Source organism: Xyrauchen texanus, chromosome 5 (genome assembly GCF_025860055.1).
Source record: "Xyrauchen texanus isolate HMW12.3.18 chromosome 5, RBS_HiC_50CHRs, whole genome shotgun sequence".
Classification (NCBI taxonomy): domain Eukaryota; kingdom Metazoa; phylum Chordata; class Actinopteri; order Cypriniformes; family Catostomidae; genus Xyrauchen; species Xyrauchen texanus.
Window position 1 is genome coordinate 25,865,024 of NC_068280.1, and position 20,067 is coordinate 25,885,090.

The following is a 20,067-nucleotide window of genomic DNA, read 5'->3' on the forward strand; positions in this document are numbered from 1 at the left end:
TTAGAACATGTATTCACTAAAATGGTTTTGTACTCTTATTTGAAATGAAAATGTTTATTCTATGTGTAACTTCAACCAATAGTATATCATTAGTAATGATTTTTGAATAAATATTTCTGTGTAAAAAAAAAATTAAAATCATAAATGATGATAGCACTTTTTTTCTTTTACTAAAATTGAATAAAATATTTTTCTGCATCTTTTTTTCCACAATTTCCCAGGCATTGTTGTTCCTTCATTCATATGGTGTGCCTAATGTGAAATACCTGACAAATATTTTTATAACAGAATTAGTAATGATTTTAAAATGAAATTAATAAATTTGTAATAATATATAATCATATATATTTTAATAATACATTTTGTATAGCAATGTTTAGTATTCAATTTTAGAGCTCTCTAATTTGAAAATTTAAATTGTAGAGCTCTGTAATAATAAATTAATTGGAGTCAATGGAAACATATGACAAGTAAATATTCAGATGTAGAGCTCTCTAATCGAAGTTCTTACTAGTAAAAATTCAATTAGAGAGCTCTGTAATTGAAATTCTAATTAGTAAAAATTCAATAATTTAACTTTGTAGTTTGAATTCTTACTAGTAAAAAATGTAGCCTTCCATTGTGGACCAAAATTTAAAGATCAGGGAGTCAGCACCTGCTTGCAGATGCTGGAACTACACTCTCTGATGGCAAAAAGCATGTTTCTCTATTGATGGCTATTCGAAAGTAGCCATGTTTTTTAACAAAATATGTTTGTTTTTTTCAAGAAATCTAAGTATTTCATTTATTTCATTACATGATAGTAGGCTACATAATTTTCCAGTGATTGTTTTTGAAGGGCTCTGAAAATCGTGAAACATATGTCCAGGGAACCCACTGTTTGAAAACAGATGCCATTCAAATTAATGGAAATACTAGTGGATAACTTTCTCCAGGTATTTTAGAGCTCCTTGGTGAGGAAGATGCCAAGTAAAACCTTTTCTAATACATTTCCTCAGTTTCTTTGAATTGGTGTTTGTTCACCTAGATAAACTCCCAAATAATTAAAACCTCCCATAGGCTAAACCATTTTACCAGATATTAGCCTACTGATTTTTCAGCCTGCCTGACCCCAATTAGCAGAGCTGGGCTGCGTTTACAGATAATGTATAGTGTTAAATAGAGTTAAGCTCAATTGACAGCATTTGTGGCATACTATTGATTACTACATTTATTTTTACTTGCCCCTCCTTTTCTTAAAAAAAAAGCACAAATCTGGGTTCCAGTGAGGCACATACAATGGAAGTTAATGCGGGCCAATCCGTAAACGTTAAAATGCTGTTTCACAAGTATAACCACAATACATAAACCATATGCCTGTTAACATGATTTTAGTTTGCTAAAATCACTTACTAAGCTGTTCTGTGTAACGTTATATTACATTTTACAACTTTGTTGCGATGATGATAATGACTGTAAAAAAATTACGATTTAAACAACTTTACAGCTCAAATAATACATTTTTTAACAGAGTTTTAACAGAATAATTAATTTTATAAGTGCTTCCATAAAATTATAAATGATAAATTTCACATTTTAACCTTTAAACCTTCCAAAAACTGGCCCCATTCACTTCCATTGTAAGTGTCTCACTGTAACTAAGATATTAGCTTTCAAAATAGTCAAAATATTTTTTTATGGTAATCAACATTATGTCACAAATGCTGTTGATTGAGCTTAACTTGAACTGAACTTGGAATATTCCTTTAAGAGTGTCCCACTGGACTGAGAAGTTCCAGCTCTACCTCGTAAGTTTAAAAGAGAGGGGCCGACCGCACCAGGGCCAGGAGAAACTCCACTGGAATCAAATGAAAACGAATCCGTGGCAACCCAAATATCTCTGGTAAGGGACGACTAAATTATTTTCTTTTGGTATAAAAGTGAGTGAACCATGGTGGCTGGGACTGTTTTTCTGTGGTGCGACTACAAGAGGTTCTCGACCAGAGACTGAGACCTACGAACAGGTCAAGAGGTTTTCTAACAGAGACTGAGTTCTCGCAAAAATTGTTTAATTTGTTTGGCTGAAATACTGAGTGCTGGAACGTCCTCCAGAGAAAGATTTTGAGCAAACCGTAATTAACAAAGCACTAGGGAGTGCACCCTTAGCTGATCTTGGGTTAAGAAATCAGATCTGTTGGAGACGTCCGACAGATTATTAGACGTGCGTCGAACGGTAAATCCACAGAGGAACAGAAACAGCCAGTATGGGGAAATCTCAAAGCAAGCTTGCCAAATTTGATACACCGGTTTTCTGTCAAATGAGAAAAAACTATAGGAGAAAATGTATGCAGGACATAGAGAAACTGATCAAATACCATGATTTCCCCAGGGGAGGGAACACTGAGCACTGAGAGTGGTGCGAGAATCAGTGGGACAGGGAAGCGCACGAAACAGAGTTGTGGCTGTGTTCAACGTGTGTAAGAAATGTGAACAGACAGTGGGCTGTTGGCTTAAGGAAAGCAAATGCAGAAAGAATTAGCATGTAGGATTGAAAAGTGAAGTAAAAAAACTAAAATAAAATGTGTGAAAGATCTGTTTGTGTGTCAGCACCACCAGAACACTTTTATATTTTTTTTAAAGTATGTTTGTGTTTCCCCACATGCAACGACAATTGTGCCGGCACCGCCGGCATACAATCATCACTATCCCGTGGCAGAGCTGAAAGCCCTGAAGCTGAACCCTGACCTCGACTGCTCTCCGCCCAGAAGACAAGCGCCCGACTCTGACAGTGAAGGAGACCAGAATAAACTTTTTTCTGAGACCTGAGATCGCACAAGCAGTGAAAGCAAGTTACATTGAATGGAAGAGCGATTGACCTCCACCCTGGCACACGCTGTACACGCAGAGGAACAGCTGCTGTCAAAGAAAGACAAAGTCAAGGCGAAGGGAGAGAGAGAGCTTCAGCTGGCGACTGCAGTCTAATGTCAGTACATCGAAACCACAGCAGAAGTGGGCCGACAAAAAGAAGAGAGGCTACAGAAACCAGTGAAGGTGGAATTGCGGCTTGTGACAGACTGACGACCATGTGCTCAGTGAATGCACAAGATGCAGGCTGTGTAAGCAAGAGGGACACTGAGTTCAGACTGTCAGGAGAAGAAAAAGACGGACTGAGGAAAGGAGGAGAGCAGCGAAGGTGGGGGCCGGGCACAGGGCGACAGAACAGGGAAGTGAACATTTTTTAACCACATACACATACAACACGCACACATACACTGATTTACATACTGCTCTCTGCAATGAAGACAATACTTGCAAATCTTTCAGTGTGACTGATGAAGTTTTATGTGATAATGTTTCGGATGAATGTTTGAGAATGTACAAAAGTTCAGGGTTTTTACAAATGCGTAGATATCAAATGTTAGTTGATGGGACATTAGTAAATTATTATTTTTTTTGGTAGATTCTGGGGCTGGCCATTCTATGATACGACCATGTGACTTGCCATGTGTCCCAAAAATTGACAGGTTCAGTGCATAAAGAGCACTTTGGCCTAGGGCCATTTGGTTTCTGAAAAAAAAATTCACAGTGCCCTTGGAGTGTGAAACGGAGAAGGAGAGAACATTTAAACATGTGTTTCTGTGTTCACCAGCTTGTCCGGTACCTCTAATAGCCAGAGATTTAATGTGTGAATTAAATTTGACGCTTACTTCCTTTGGAATTAGCATTGATGAAGAACCACAAATATGTTGTTCTAAATTTGAACCGCAGTGGGCATATGAATGGCGTGTGAAAAATGATGATTGGGCAAAAATGATCTTGAAATTGGCAAAAGATCGAACAATGTCATTTAACACAGAAAATGTGTGTGCGCTCTCAGCTTGCCTGACAGAAAAACAAATGCAGTTCTATTTGATAGCAGGGAACACAGACACACTTTATCAGCGATCAAGGCCAAAGAGCAGCTGTGAGCAGATTTGGGCTCCTTTGTGAGAGAATGCATGAAAGCAACAATTTGATCTTAGAGAACTGTAGGAGCATTTATATCAAAATGTGATTTTGAGATTAAAGTGCAGTATGTTGATGATTTGATCTGTGCATGTGATGAAGTTACGTGTGTGGCTGACTCTGTGTCCATTTTGAAGCACCTAGAGGGGGAGGGACACAAAGTCAGTCTTTCAAAGGTGCAGTTTGTGAAACAGGAAATAAAGTTTTTGGGATATGTTATCAGACCAAACAGTAAATCCATCTGTGACAAACATGTACAGGCCATAAAATATGTGCCAAAACCAATTACGAAAAAACAATTATTGTCATTTTTAGGAATGTGTGCTTATTGTCCTACATTTATTCCTAATTATGCCATTCTTGAACAGCCTTTGCGAGCCCTGGTGATAGGGAAAGGGCTGAGGTCGTGTGACAAGCTTGTTTGGACAAGCAAAGCCAAAGAGGCATTTGCTAACATTAAAGTGCAAATGGCTCTGGCTCCCACTTTGGGCCTGCCAGATGTAAACAAACCGTTTGTTCAGATGGTTGATGAGAAAAATGGGTTTATGACTTCTATTCTTTTGCAGACTCATGGAGACAGACTGCGACCTGTGGCATATTTTTCAACCAAACTTGATGCAGTAGCAGCAGGTCTACCACACTGTTTGAGGGCTGTGGCGGCTGCTGAACTGGCAGTACTGGCATCCAGGGAATTTGTGGGGTATTCTGATTGAACTTTGATGGTTCCACACGCAGTCTCCATGATTTTGCAAGGGCAGAGAACGTCACATTTATCTACAGCCCGATGGCTGAGGTCCCACACAATTTTATTGGACATGCCACAGGTGTGCACACCGCATCCAGATCTATTAGACACGCCATTAGACAGTTGTGACAATATCCTCTTTGTAGATGGGTCGGCGTCCAAAGATCCACAAACAGGAAAGAATAAAGGTTGGTTACGCCATAACCACTGAATTTGAGGACGTGACATCTTGCAAACTGCCATCAAATTATTCAGCTCAGGCAGCTGAGCTGGTTGCTTTAACAGAAGCATGTAAACTTATGGCAGACAATTTACACAGATTAGCATTACGCCTTTGGGGTAACACATGATTTTGGTGCTTTATGGAACGCACACTAACGATAACAGTTCAGTCTCAACAGGAAACGCATGAGCAGAAACCAGCGAAGGCCGAGGCAGCGATGGAGACAAAAGAGACTATGTGTGCTTTGATATCTGACAATAACCTCAACATTTTCTTCTTGTTTACAGAGCATGCAAACTTTTTCCACAGACAAGGAGAAAAAAACCAGTGGAAAGCTGGCTGTAGCCTTAAGGAGAATGTGTGGATGAGCTGTGATGGCATGCCTTGTTTACCCAAACACTTCTTTCCTCATTATGGAAAGTTGATACATGGGTTAGACCATGTATCAAAAGAGGGGATGGTTGCGCAGATGAAAGAATTGTGGTTTACAAAGGGTTTCACGATATTTGCTGAACATTTTTGCAAAAGATGTGTCATTTGTAACACACATAACGTGGCAAGAGGGATAAAAACACCTATAGTATCTCAACCACCATCAGGGGGGCCTTTTGAGTATCTGATGATGGATTTCATCGAGTTAACCGCTTGTGGGAAACAGAAATACTGCCTGGTGATGGTTGACGTGGTCCAAATGGGTTGAGGCCTTCCCAAACTCGAAACAAGACTCGGCAGCAGTAGCAAAGGCTCTTTTAACCGAGATTGTTCCAAGATGGGGAATTGCAAGGAAAATCAGCTCGGACAATGGGACACACTTTGTCAATGAAGCAATAAAGCAGGTGGGTCAGTTTTTGGGAATTGACATGAGAACACACTGCAGTTACTACGCCGCCAGTGGAGGCGCTATTGAGAGGGAGAATCAAACAATCAAGAACAAATTGGCTAAGTGCTGTGAGGAAACTGGGCTCACATGGGTTAGAGCACTCCCAATTGTGTTGATGTACACCAGAATGAGAAAGAGAGTCAAAACAAATTTAAGTCCATTTGAAATACTTTTTGGTAGACCCCCATTCATGGGAATAGAGGGGGGTAGACAGAGGCTGCCATCAACAGATCTGTGTGAGAATGACATGTTGAATTATTGCAAAGAAATGTCTTCTCTGTTGTCCAATATTTGTGTTCAGGTGAAAGCTGCTCAGAGAGGTTGCTGAAACCCTCCTGCATAAGATCAGGCCTGGCAATTTCGTTGTGATTCATGACCTGATGAGAAAGAGCTGGAAGGCGAAAAGGTGGCTGGCACCATTCCAAGTGCTACTAACGACTCACACGGCAGTGAAGGTCGCAGAGAGAGATACGTGGGGGTTCATGCCAACCATTGCAGGAAAGTTCCGGCCACATCGCAGGAGAATCAGCAACAGGAAGAGATTGTTCCGAGTGAATGTCAATAAACGCAGAGATCAAGTTTGAACACCAAGTACCACTATCAGTGGAAGAGCAAGGCCAACCACAGAGAATAACACGGCCTGTATTAGGGGTGGGCGATATCTCGATATTTAAAATATATCGAGATATTTTTTAAACACGATATGAATTTTGACATATCGTATATATCGATATATTGTTTATATTCAATTCTGATTTCGCCACTTTGCTCGTTTGCTTTCTCTGTGCTGTGCTCGCTCCTGCCTCCGCTCGCCCCCGCCTCCTTGCTTTTGCTCCCCCTCTCTTCGCGTGTTGTCTCATTCAACATGGCGTCGCCCGCAACCAGCCCGGAGGCAGAACTCGTCTCAAAAAAAAAGGACAACTGGCTCCATTCTATGGAGATACTTCGGTTTTAAGGCGTCGGATGAACAGCAGACAGATGTCTACTGCCGTGAATGCCGAAAGTTGGTGCCAACAAAAGCTTCTAGCACCACGAACCTTTTCCACCATTTACAGACAAGGCACAAGCTTGCATACGAGGAGTGCACCAGACTAAGGATCCCGGCCACTAAACCCACTAGCTCTGTTAACACTCCAAACACTACACAGATAACACTCCACAAATCTTTAACGCGGAGTGTAGAATATGAAAGAAAGAGCGCAAGGTGGTGTAACATCACAGAGTCCGTGGCATTTCATATAGCGGTGGACATGGCACCCATTGCCGTCGTTGAACAACGTGGCTTTGTACGCATGCTAAAAACACTTGATTCAAGATACAGTTTACCTAGTCGGCATTTTGCGAGACAAGAACTCCCGCGACTGTACACTACGGAGAGAGAGCGGCTTGCTGCTGAATTGGAGAATGTTACTGACTATGCCCTGACTACAGACATGTGGAGCAGCAGGACATGCAAGCCTTACATGTGCGTCACTATACATTATATTTTGGACTGGAAGATTAAAAGCGCATGCCTTCAAACCACTTATTTCCCACAAGATCACACGGGTGAAAATATTGCAGAGGCCCTCAGAGACGTAACAACAACATGGATGTTAAATCCAAATGGACCCGTGGCCATTACCACTGACAATGGAGGGAATATCGTCTGCGCAGTCCAAAACAACAACTGGCAGAGGATGCAATGTTTTGGTCACAGACTACATTTGGCGATTGGTGAGTGCAATATACCTGGTCTTACATGGGTGTGTGTGTGTGTGTGTGTGTGTGTGTCTGTGTGCACATGTAGGTTAGTCTGCCTGGGTGTGAAATGTTTGGTTGGGTGAAAGGGGGTGTGGCAAATAATCTGGTCTTTTTTAAAAAAAAAACAGTGTATTGCAGAATAATTAAAAAGTACAATGTCAAAATAATAACTTTATTACAAATTAAAAAGAAACTATATATATCTTACAGTCACAAAATTAAGAGCTATTAAACTACATTTAAAAACAATTTATTTCATTTTTGCTTTTACTGTGTTACAGGTCATGGAATGCAAGACCCTCGTATCACACGGGCCATTTCTCTATGCAAGAAAACTGTGAGCGCATTCTCCTACAGCTGGAAAAAGCGGAGGGAGCTGGCCGAAGTGCAGGCACAGATGAATTTACCAGCTCATCAGCTCAGTACGGAGTCGACCACACGGTGGGGATCACGTCTACAAATGGTGGAACGCATCCTTGAGCAGGAAAGGGCAGATCCTGTGCCCCCCATTGCTAAAAAGAAAAAAACACTAGCCAGCTTCTTTGTCCAAGATGCAACCCCTTACTCTTCTTCATTCACACCTCGCGAGTCCATTGAGAATGAGTTGTCAAGCTATTTACAGTCTGTATGTTTGGAGAGTGAGGCAGATCCACTACAATGGTGGCAGGAACATGAGGTTGCCTATCCAGCACTGAGCAACCTAGCCTGCCACTAGCAGTCCTTCTGAAAGGATCTTCAGCTGCAGTGGAAATATAGTTACTTGTCAAAGGGCTGCACTTAAGCCTGACACAGTAGACAGATTGGTATTCCTTGCTCAAAATCTTAAAATGTAAAAGAGTTACACAAACTTGTTTTCTGGCTATTTGTTGATGGCTACAACAGAGTTAATGCAAAGATGAGCTTGAGTTGTTTCATTTTTGAATAAAAAGGCAATATGTATTTCTTCCTTTATTTTACAGTTAAATAATAAGAAGCTCTTTGTTCTTACGTGAACTGCCTACCTCTTTGCACGTTAATAAAAAAAAAAGACTGTGGTATTTGGCATATTTGTTTTTGCAGTAGTTTTTGGGGGGTTATTTTTCCTGTAAAGATATCGAGATATATATATCGTATATCGAGATATAGCAAAATATATCGAGATATATTTTTTGCTCCATATCGCCCAGCCCTAGCCTGTATGCAGAGTGGACCCCATCGTGTGGTCACAATCAGTAATCATTATGAAAAGGTGCAAACTGAAAATAATTCAAGAATATTAACAACAGACCCCTGCAGTCTAGCTGTGTGTGTTTAAGAGGAGCCGGATACAAGAAGAAGAGTCAGGCAGCCCTAGTTGTGGAAACAGCATCCGGCTGGGCACCGTTAATCAGCAGAACAGATAAGACTCTGAGTGCTTCAAAGACTGAACTCCTTCACACATTCTGGTCACACAGTTGCAGTACTGATCTAGCAAATGGAAGAAATGGAGACCGTGGCACCCATTCAGAGTGCAGGGAATGTGTGGTCTGGGTTAGAGTATGTGCATAATGACTTTGCTTGCAGTGACAATTTGTATGATAATACTGCACCTTACCAAAGGCCTGAGAGTGTTATCAACAGAAAACCAAACCAACTGGACTGAGACAACTGCGCCAAACAATACTATCCGACATGTCAAGAGAAGCGCATTTATGTTCATGGAGCCAACGCATGGCCTGGAAGGAGAAATCATCACGATTCAGGAAGGAACAAATGTGACTTTCAACTGCAACCCGTTTCAAAAGAACTGTCCGAACTATGAGGGACGCAGCGAAGAGTATGCACCTTTCTATGTCTGCAGAGATCCATGCAAGTGGGGCGACGTGAAAGCATACTACTACGACTACAAGAAGGGAAAGAAAGAAATGTTGAAATTTTGCCTGGGGTTTTACCAAAGCACTATGCAGCAAATGTGGGGTGGTCATTGTTCTTAGGGGTGGGTACAACGGTAACAATTAATAAGATAAATGGGCTAGCATGGACATTATTAGCAATAGCTAATAGCACAGAAAATGCTTTGACAATGATAAATGATGAAATGAATCAGTTAAGAGATGTGGTCATTCAAAACAGGTTGGTTCTTGATATGTTAACTGCAGAGAAAGGGGGAGTTTGCAAAATGTTGGGAATGTCTTGTTGTTTCAATATTCCAGATTACAGTGACAACATCACGAATGTAATTGAACACATGAGAAAAGCCGTACAGGAACCAGAACATGTTGAGAGTACATGGGTTACTTTGTTTATGAATCTCTGGGGAGGATGGGGGTATTGGCTGATTCAAACTGTGTTACCAATTGCGGTGATAGGACTGTTGATATTGTTATGTTTACCATGCATTATAACATGTGTTTCCAGCTCAGTACAGAGACTGGTTAAAGCAGGGGTGTCTGTTCAAATGGTAAAAACGACAGCATATCCAGAGGATGATGAAAACAAATATGATGATACAAGTAGCGAGAGCTTCTGTGAAATGTGTTAAAATGGGGTATGTCTTCACTTTCTGAAAATGTTTTGATATGTAAAGAGGGGTATAAGCAGCTGTCATCCGTGTTACGAGATGAAGTACAAGGAGAGGGTTTGAAATGAGGGATTTTATTCTACTTTTATTCTTTGTATTTTTATAGCCTGCTGACATAACCAAAATGTTAAATTGATATGTTTTTCCTACTTAATCTGTACACTATTTATTGTTTATACTGAGGTGACTGAGGGTCTGATTTTATGTCAGAAGTGCAGTAACTGTGTTTACTCATTTAGCCCAGCTTCAGATAAAGTCGTTACTTGCTTGCTAATACTTAAGGGACTATCCCAAAAAAAAAAAAAAAAACCTAAGCTTTTTTACTTTTTCCAAATGTTATTTCACAAATGGTTAAGAGAGTGATCATTTATGCGAAAATCAGAGATGAAGAGTGTAAGTGTGATTATATGACTTAAAATTTGTCTTATTGTTTATTATTGTGATTGAGTAATCTGAATGATAAAAAGCGGGGAATTGTTGTAGAAATTTTGATACTCATTGATCAGTAATAGTCATTGCAAGGGAATGCCCCTGTGTCTGAGGAATGCAGAGGGGGGAGGATCTGCTTCTGTCAGAGACCTTGGATAAAAGAGGTATAAAATACGAGTCAGCCCTCCCCTCTGGGTCCCACTCACAGTACAGATTAACTCCTGTGTAATGACCGGGTCCTTCTTGCAAGAATAAATCATTTTAAAAGACTGTTTGATTCAGAGTCTCTTATGCCGTGATAATGGTTGGTTAATAATTTTTTGCCACAACAAGTGTTTTCTACGTCCAAAGTTACGAATTGTCTTTTCTGCGAGAGTGCCGAAATGTGACCATATAGTGTTGCTCGTCATTGTAATTATAGCTTTATATATAATAAATTATACTGTATATAATTATAGATTATAGCTTGGCGCATAACTATATGTAATTCACATTGCTATTTTTAACTTATTCTCTTAAATAATCAAACAAATTAACTTCATAATTAAATATATAGCTTTTAAATTATTTTGTGATCTATTATTTTTTACATTGTCACTGCTTTGTTCATTAAATAAATCATACTGATTTCAAAATGTTTCTATTTGAACCTTTCCCACATAAAAATAATAATAATAAATATAGCTGCAAGCAGCAAAGTGGATTCCTCCTCAAAATGGCAAATCATTTAAAATTGATTAGTAGAGGGTTGGGGTTAAACCCTCTCAATGGATGAATCCAAAAAACACGTATTTCTGTCTGAATCCTAAACTAAACATTTTCAGTGTACAGGAAAATCCATCATACCGGACCTTATGGATCCTTGAGGCTTTTTTGGTCCCAATGAGAAATGAGGCATGTACACCAAGTTTCAGAAGAATTGGTTAAATGGCGTGGAAATGGTATCTGAAATGAGGAATGTACATTAAGTTTCAGACGAATTTGACAAATTGGGTGAAAATGCCATCAGTTTGAAATTTGGACATTTGGGCGTGGTCTGTAGCTCCCCCTAAAGGGCGAATGTGGGCCATTCTTGGTTTGTGGGTTCCTGTTGGCCTGTAGTATCAATGTACCAAATTAGAAAATTTTTGACCTGAAAATGAGAATTTTTGCATTTCCTGTAGCGCCCCTATTGGCGAATGTGGTCCATTCTTGGTTTGTGTGTTCCTGTTGGCCTGTAGTATCAATGTACCAAATTAGAAATTTTTTGACCAGAAAATGGGAATTTTGGCCTTGCCTGTAGCGCCCCCTAGGGGCGAATGTTGGCCATTCTTGGTTTGTGGGTTCCTGTTGGCCTGTAGTATCAATGTACGAAATTAGCATTCATTTTATGCATTGTAAAAATAAGTGAATGTTAAAGGGATATTTGATCATTTCCTCACCCTCATGCAGTCCCAGATGTGTATGACTTTCTTCTGCAGAAATTGAATGAAGATGTTTAGAAGAATACATCAGCTCTGTTGGTCCTTTCAATGTAAGTAAATGAGAAGTGGTGAGAAACAGATCAATAATAAAGTCATTTTTTACTATAAATCTCTACTTTCACTTTCACAAGCGCTCTTCTCTTTTAAGAGTTCTTTTTTTTTGTTGTTTTTTTGATTTACATAAGCATATCACCCCTCCTGAGCAGGGTGGACAATTTATAGTAAAAAAAAATAAAAATACTCTATATACTACATATATACAATATTAATCTTTGTCACACCCACACCTATAATATCCCTTCTGAAAGTATGGATTAAACCACTGGAGTGTTATGGGTTACTTTTTATGTTGCATTTATGTGATTTTTGTTGATGTGAGTTCTGATCACCATTCAAGTGCATTGAAAGCCCCAACAGGGCTGAGAAAGAAAGAAATACACATCTGGGATAGAAAGAGGGTGAGTAAATGATGAGAGAAATACATTTTTGGGGTAAACTAATTTTATTTGAAAGACTATCTAGGCACATATTAACACTGCATAGCTGTGACTGTTTATAACTATTTCAAAATGTACAAGCTCACACATTAAATGGTCAGTGCTTTGATTTTTAAATCATTAAAATAGCAACAGATCAAGTGAAAAAAAATGGAGATTGAGTGATTATTTTAACATTTTACATGCCATTCAAAAACGTGTCATTCTACCACGTAAGAGAGAAATAAAAAAAACTTAAAATAATACCATTTGTACTTTTCAATTACTTCGGATGTCAATGCACTGGGCAAAGTCTAAATTGTTACTGTCTCTTTAAGAGGCTTTTATCGCATGATACGATATTCAAGGCACAGTTCAGTTTAATCTTTTGAGAACTGTGAAGTATCATTATTTTCGTTCTGTGCAATATTTGTTGCATCTGTAGCTATTCATTTCAGAGATTATGGGTGTGAGGTGATAAAATACAGACTGCGTGAATGGTTGATGGTTCACTTGAATTTTGTGACGTGTTTCAGAAAGTTTATCGCGAAGACAGACTGAGCACCCTGTTTATTTTCTTTATTTTACAAAAGCACAAGGTTTTGTTGTTATTGTAATTGTACACAAATAAAAGGACACATTTCATAGTTCGTAATGATGTATTAAATGTATCTGTATGGGCAAAAATGACGCAGTATTTGATTTAAGTTGTTTCCGCTGTTTCAAGAGAAACATCTAACAGGATATCACCTGGAATAATGCCAGAATTCAATATAATTATACAAGATTTCTTTCTCAACTCTTTGTTCACTTGACATAACAGGCTCCTCAATATATCATGTATTTTTACACTTCGTTGTATGAAATTGTCCGTTCAGACGTAAGCAGCAGCGAAAGCGAAGTCTCATCGGAGTGCGTGCGTTACAACTGCAGTCAAGCCAGCCGCCACTTCGAAATGAGCGGTCAAACTAGCCGCACCTATATTTCGCGGTGCGCGTATACACTGGTTATTGCGGTATGACCGTCAGAACTAAAACAGGTTAAATTCCTGCGAAGGCAATTTCACATGCATTCATTTATTCTGTCTGTCTGTCAGAAAAAAGAAAGAAAGAAAGAAAGAAAGAAAGAAAGACAGAACGAAAGAAAGATTTTAGCACACCTCACAACCTGTCACTGCATGATATATTGAATTCCAAAATAAGAGCCCCCCAAAACTCATATATTACCTTCTTTGTCCATACATTCAGAAAATCATAAAAATAAAAGTCCTAGCTTCCGCAGACCAATTTTACCTCAGATGGGGAGGACACCTTCTCAAGGTGTGAACTACAATGTTTCAGGACATTCTGATGTTGTATTCCAAAATAAGAGCCCCCCAAATACAAATATTAGATGTTTTGTCTACACATTCAGAAAATCATAAAAATAAAAGTCCTTGCTTCCACAGACCAATTTCACCTCATATGGGGAGGACACCTTCTCAAGGTGTGAACTACAATGTTTCAGGACATTTTGATGTTGTCTTCCAAAATAAGAGCCCCCCCAAATCTCAAATATTAGATGTTTTGTTTACACATTCAGAAAATCATAAAAATAAAAGTCCTTGCTTCCACAGACCAATTTCACCTCAGATGGGGAGGACACCTTCTCAAGGTGTGAACTACAATGTTTCAGGACATTCTGATGTTGTCTTCCAAAATAAGAGCTCCCCAAATCTCGAATATTAGATGTTTTGTTTACACATTCAGAAAATCATAAAAATAAAAGTCCTAGCTTCCACAGACCAATTTCACCTCAGATGGGGAGGACACCTTCTCAAGGTGTGAACTACACTGTTTCAGGACATTCTGATGTTGTATTCCAAAATAAGAGCCCCCCAAACTCAAATATTAGATGTTTTGTCTACACATTCAGAAAATCATAAAAATAAAAGTCCTTGCTTCCACAGACCAATTTCACCTCATATTGGGAGGACACCTTCTCAAGGTGTGAACTACAATGTTTCAGGACATTCTGATGTTGTCTTCCAAAATAAGAGCCCCCCAAATCTCAAATATTAGATGTTTTGTGTACACATTCAGAAAATCATAAAAATAAAAGTCCTAGCTTCCACAGACCAATTTAACCTCACATGGGGAGGACACCTTCTCAAGGTGTGAACTACAATGTTTCAGGACATTCTGATGTTGTTTTCCAAAAGAAGAGCACCCCCAAAACTCATATATTATCTTTTTTGTCCATACATTCAGAAAATCATAAAAATAAAAGTCCTAGCTTCCACAGACCAATTTCACCTCAGATGGGGAGAACACCTTCTCAAGGTGTGAACTACAATGTTTCAGGACATTCTGATGTTGTCTTCCAAAATAAGAGCTCCCCAAATCTCGAATATTAGATGTTTTGTTTACACATTCAGAAAATCATAAAAATAAAAGTCCTAGCTTCCACAGACCAATTTCACCTCAGGTGGGGAGGACACCTTCTCAAGGTGTGAACTACAATGTTTCAGGACATTCTGATGTTGTATTCCAAAATAAGAGCACCCCCAAATCTCATATATTACCTTTTTTGTCCATACATTCAGAAAATCATAAAAATAAAAGTCCTAGCTTCCACAGACCAATTTCACCTCAGATGGGGAGGACACCTTCTCAAGGTGTGAACTACAATGTTTCAGGACATTCTGATGTTGTCTTCCAAAATAAGAGCCCCCCAAATCTCGAATATTAGATGTTTTGTTTACACATTCAGAAAATCATAAAAATAAAAGTCCTAGCTTCCACAGACCAATTTCACCTCAGGTGGGGAGGACACCTTCTCAAGGTGTGAACTACACTGTTTCAGGACATTCTGATGTTGTATTCCAAAATAAGAGCCCCCCAAACTCAAATATTAGATGTTTTGTCTACACATTCAGAAAATCATAAAAATAAAAGTCCTTGCTTCCACAGACCAATTTCACCTCATATTGGGATGACACCTTCTCAAGGTGTGAACTACAATGTTTCAGGACATTCTGATGTTGTCTTCCAAAATAAGAGCCCCCCAAATCTCAAATATTAGATGTTTTGTGTACACATTCAGAAAATCATAAAAATAAAAGTCCTAGCTTCCACAGACCAATTTAACCTCACATGGGGAGGACACCTTCTCAAGGTGTGAACTACAATGTTTCAGGACATTCTGATGTTGTTTTCCAAAAGAAGAGCACCCCCAAAACTCATATATTATCTTTTTTGTCCATACATTTAGAAAATCATAAAAATAAAAGTCCTAGCTTCCACAGACCAATTTCACCTCAGATGGGGAGAACACCTTCTCAAGGTGTGAACTACAATGTTTCAGGACATTCTGATGTTGTCTTCCAAAATAAGAGCTCCCCAAATCTCGAATATTAGATGTTTTGTTTACACATTCAGAAAATCATAAAAATAAAAGTCCTAGCTTCCACAGACCAATTTCACCTCAGGTGGGGAGGACACCTTCTCAAGGTGTGAACTACAATGTTTCAGGACATTCTGATGTTGTATTCCAAAATAAGAGCACCCCCAAAACTCATATATTACCTTTTTTGTCCATACATTCAGAAAATCATAAAAATAAAAGTCCTAGCTTCCACAGACCAATTTCACCTCAGATGGGGAGGACACCTTCTCAAGGTGTGAACTACAATGTTTCAGGACATTCTGATGTTGTCTTCCAAAATAAGAGCCCCCCAAATCTCGAATATTAGATGTTTTGTTTACACATTCAGAAAATCATAAAAATAAAAGTCCTAGCTTCCACAGACCAATTTCACCTCAGGTGGGGAGGACACCTTCTCAAGGTGTGAACTAAAATTTTTCAGGACATTCTGATGTTGTATTCCAAAATAAGAGCACCCCCCAAAACTCATATATTACCTTTTTTGTCCATACATTCAGAAAATCATAAAAATAAAAGTCCTAGCTTCCACAGACCAATTTCACCTCAGATGGGGAGGACACCTTCTCAAGGTGTGAACTACAATGTTTCAGGACATTCTGATGTTGTCTTCCAAAATAAGAGCCCCCCCAAATCTCGAATATTAGATGTTTTGTGTACACATTCAGAAAATCATAAAAATAAAAGTCCTTGCTTCCACAGACCAATTTCACCTCAGGTGGAGAGGATACCTTCTCAAGGTGTGAACTACAATGTTTCAGGACATTCTGATGTTGTCTTCCAAAATAAGAGCCCCCCCCCAAATCTCAAATATTAGATGTTTTGTTTACACATTCAGAAAATCATAAAAATAAAAGTCCTAGCTTCCGCAGACCAATTTCACCTCAGGTGGGGAGGACACCTTCTCAAGGTGTGAACTACAATGTTTCAGGTCATTCTGATGTTGTCTTCCAAAATAAGAGCCCCCCCAAAACTCAAATATTAGATGTTTTGTGTACACATTCAGAAAATCATAAAAATAAAAGTCCTAGCTTCCACAGACCAATTTCACCTCAGATGGGGAGGACACCTTCTCAAGGTGTGAACTACAATGTTTCAGGACATTCTGATGTTGTCTTCCAAAATAAGAGCTCCCCAAATCTCGAATATTAGATGTTTTGTTTACACATTCAGAAAATCATAAAAATAAAATTCCTAGCTTCCACAGACCAATTTCACCTCAGGTGGGGAGGACACCTTCTCAAGGTGTGAACTACAATGGTTTCAGGACATTCTGATGTTGTATTCCAAAATAAGAGCACCCCCAAAACTCATATATTACCTTTTTTGTCCATACATTCAGAAAATCATAAAAATAAAAGTCCTAGCTTCCACAGACCAATTTCACCTCAGATGGGGAGGACACCTTCTCAAGGTGTGAACTACAATGTTTCAGGACATTCTGATGTTGTATTCCAAAATAAGAGCCCCCCAAATCTCGAATATTAGATGTTTTGTTTACACATTCAGAAAATCATAAAAATAAAAGTCCTTGCTTCCACAGACCAATTTCACCTCAGGTGGAGAGGATACCTTCTCAAGGTGTGAACTACAATGTTTCAGGACATTCTGATGTTGTCTTCCAAAATGAAAGCACCCCCAAAACTCATATATTATCTTTTTTGTCCATACATTCAGAAAATCATAAAAATAAAAGTCCTAGCTTCCACAGACCAATTTCACCTCAGCTGGGGAGGACACCTTCTCAAGGTGTTAACTACAATGTTTCAGGACATTCTGATGTTGTATTCCAAAATAAGAGCTCCCCAAATCTTAAATATTAGGTGTTTTGTTTTGAAAAAATGGAAAGAGGAGGAGTTACCCTGCCCGGAAGAAGCCCGGGGCCCCCGTCTGGAGCCAGGCCCAGATTGAGGGCTCGTCAGCGAGCGCCTGGTGGCCGGGCTTGTCACGGAGCCCGGCCGGGCACAGCCCGAAGAAGCGACGTGAAACCCCCCTCTACATCCCTTGGGCCCACCACCCATTGGAGAAACCGCAGGAGTCGGGTGCGCTGCCATATGGGTGGCAGTGAAGGCCGTGGGCCTCGACGGACCAGACCCGGGCAGCAAAGGCTAAAGGCGTGATTGGGAGGAACGGACTCCCCGATCTGAACTCAAGTGGATGTTTGTTATTAGACTTCTGTGCTAGTCATGGATTATCTATAACAAACACCATGTTCGAACACAAGGATGCTCATAAGTGTACGTGGTACTAGAGCACCCTATGCCAAAGGTCGATGATCGATTTTGTAATCGTGTCGTCGGATCTGAGGCCATATGTTTTGGACACTCGGGTGAAGAGAGGGGCAGAGCTGTCAACCGATCACCATCTGGTGGTGAGTTGGGTCAGGGGGTGGGGAAAGACTCTGGACAGACCTGGGAAGCCCAAGCGAGTAGTGCGGGTGAACTGGGAACGTTTGGAGGAGGTCCCTGTCCGCGAGATCTTCAACTCACACCTCCGGCGGAGCTTTTCAGGCATCCCTGCAGAGGTTGGGGACATTGAACCGGAGTGGGCAATGTTCAAAGCTTCCATTGCCGAAGCCGCGGTGGAGAGCTGTGGCCTCAAGGTTTTAGGTGCCGCAAGGGGTGGTAACCCTCAAACACCGTGGTGGACACTGGTAGTCAGGGAAGCCGTCCGACTGAAGAAAGAGGCCTTCCGGGATTTGTTGTCCCGGAGGTCTCCAGAGGCAGTTGCAAGGTACCGACAGGCCCAAAGGGCTGCGGCCTCGGCCGTGAGGGAGTTAAAGCAGTGGGTGTGGGAAAAATTCGGAGAAGCCATGGAGAAGGACTTTCGGTCCGCACCAAAGTGCTTCTGGAAAACCGTCCGCCACCTTAGGAGGGGGAAACAGGGAACCATCCAAGCTGTATACAGCAAAGTATGTATGACCTCAACCGAGGAGGTTATTGGGCGGTGGAAGGAACACTTTGAAGAACTCCTAAATCCCAACACGCTCTCTATGCTAGAGGCAGAGCCGGAGGCTGATGGGGGATCAGATTCTATTTCCCTGGGGGAGGTCACTGAGGTAGTCCAACAACTCTGCAGTGGCAAAGCCCCGGGGATTGATGAGATCTGACCAGAAATGCTGAAAGCTTTGGATGTGGAGGGGGTGTCATGGATGACACGCCTCTTCAACATTGCGTGGAAATCTGGGACAGTGCCTAAGGAGTGGCAGAACGGGGTGGTGTTTCCCCTCTTCAAAAAGGGGGATCAGAGAGTGTGTGCCAACTACAGGGGTATCACATTTCTCAGCCTCCCTGGTAAAGTTTACTCCAAGGTGCTGGAGAGGAGGGTTCGGCCGATTGTCGAACCTCTGATTGAAGAGGAACAATGCGGTTTTCGTCCTGGCCGTGGAACGACAGACCAGATCTTTACTCTCGCAAGGATCCTGGAGGGGGCCTGGGAGTATGCCCATCCGGTCTACATGTGTTTTGTGGCTCTGGAGAAGGCGTATGACCGGGTCCCCCGGGAGAGACTGTGGGAGGTGCTGCGGGAGTACGGGGTGAGGGGGTCCCTTCTTAGGGGGATCCAATCCCAGTACGTCCAAAGTGAGAGCTGTGTCCGGGTTCTCGGCACGAAGTCGAGTTCATTCCATGTGGGGGTTGGTCTCCACCAAGGCTGCGCTTTGTCACCAATCCTGTTTGTGATATTCATGGACAGGATATTGAGGCATAGTCGGGGTGGGCAAGGTGTGCAGTTCAGTGGGCTGGGGATCTCATCGCTGCTTTTTGCAGATGATGTTGTCTTCAAGTCATCATCGGTCCGTGACCTTCAGCTCTCACTGGATCGCTTGGCAGTCAAGTGTGAAGCAGCTGGGATGAGGATTAGCACCTCTAAATCTGAGGCCATGGTTCTCAGCAGGAAACCGATGGAGTGCGTACTCCAGGTAGGGAAGGAGGTATTGCCCCAAGTGAAGGAGTTCAAGTACCTCGGGGTCTTGTTCACGAGTGAGGGGACAATGGAGCGGGAGGTTGGCCGGAGAATCGGGGCAGTATTGCACTCGCTCTATCGCACCGTTGTCATGAAAAGAGAGCTGAGCCCAAAGGCAAAGCTCTCGATCTACCGGTCAATTTTTGTTCCTACCCTCACCTATGGTCATGAAGGCTGGGTCATGACCGAAAGAACTAGG

The 20,067-nt window shown here is 40.9% G+C and overlaps 1 protein-coding gene across 1 annotated transcript; it reads left to right on the plus strand.

Moving 5' to 3' along the window:
• The first annotated feature begins 6,743 nt into the window (after positions 1-6,743).
• Positions 6,744-10,794, plus strand: LOC127643746 (zinc finger BED domain-containing protein 4-like). The gene is made up of 2 exons (XM_052126602.1): positions 6,744-7,548; positions 7,857-10,794. The coding sequence occupies exons 1-2, from the start codon at positions 7,083-7,085 to the stop codon at positions 8,288-8,290; spliced, it is 900 nt and encodes a 299-aa protein (XP_051982562.1). The 5' UTR covers positions 6,744-7,082; the 3' UTR covers positions 8,291-10,794.
• The last annotated feature ends 9,273 nt before the right edge of the window (positions 10,795-20,067 follow it).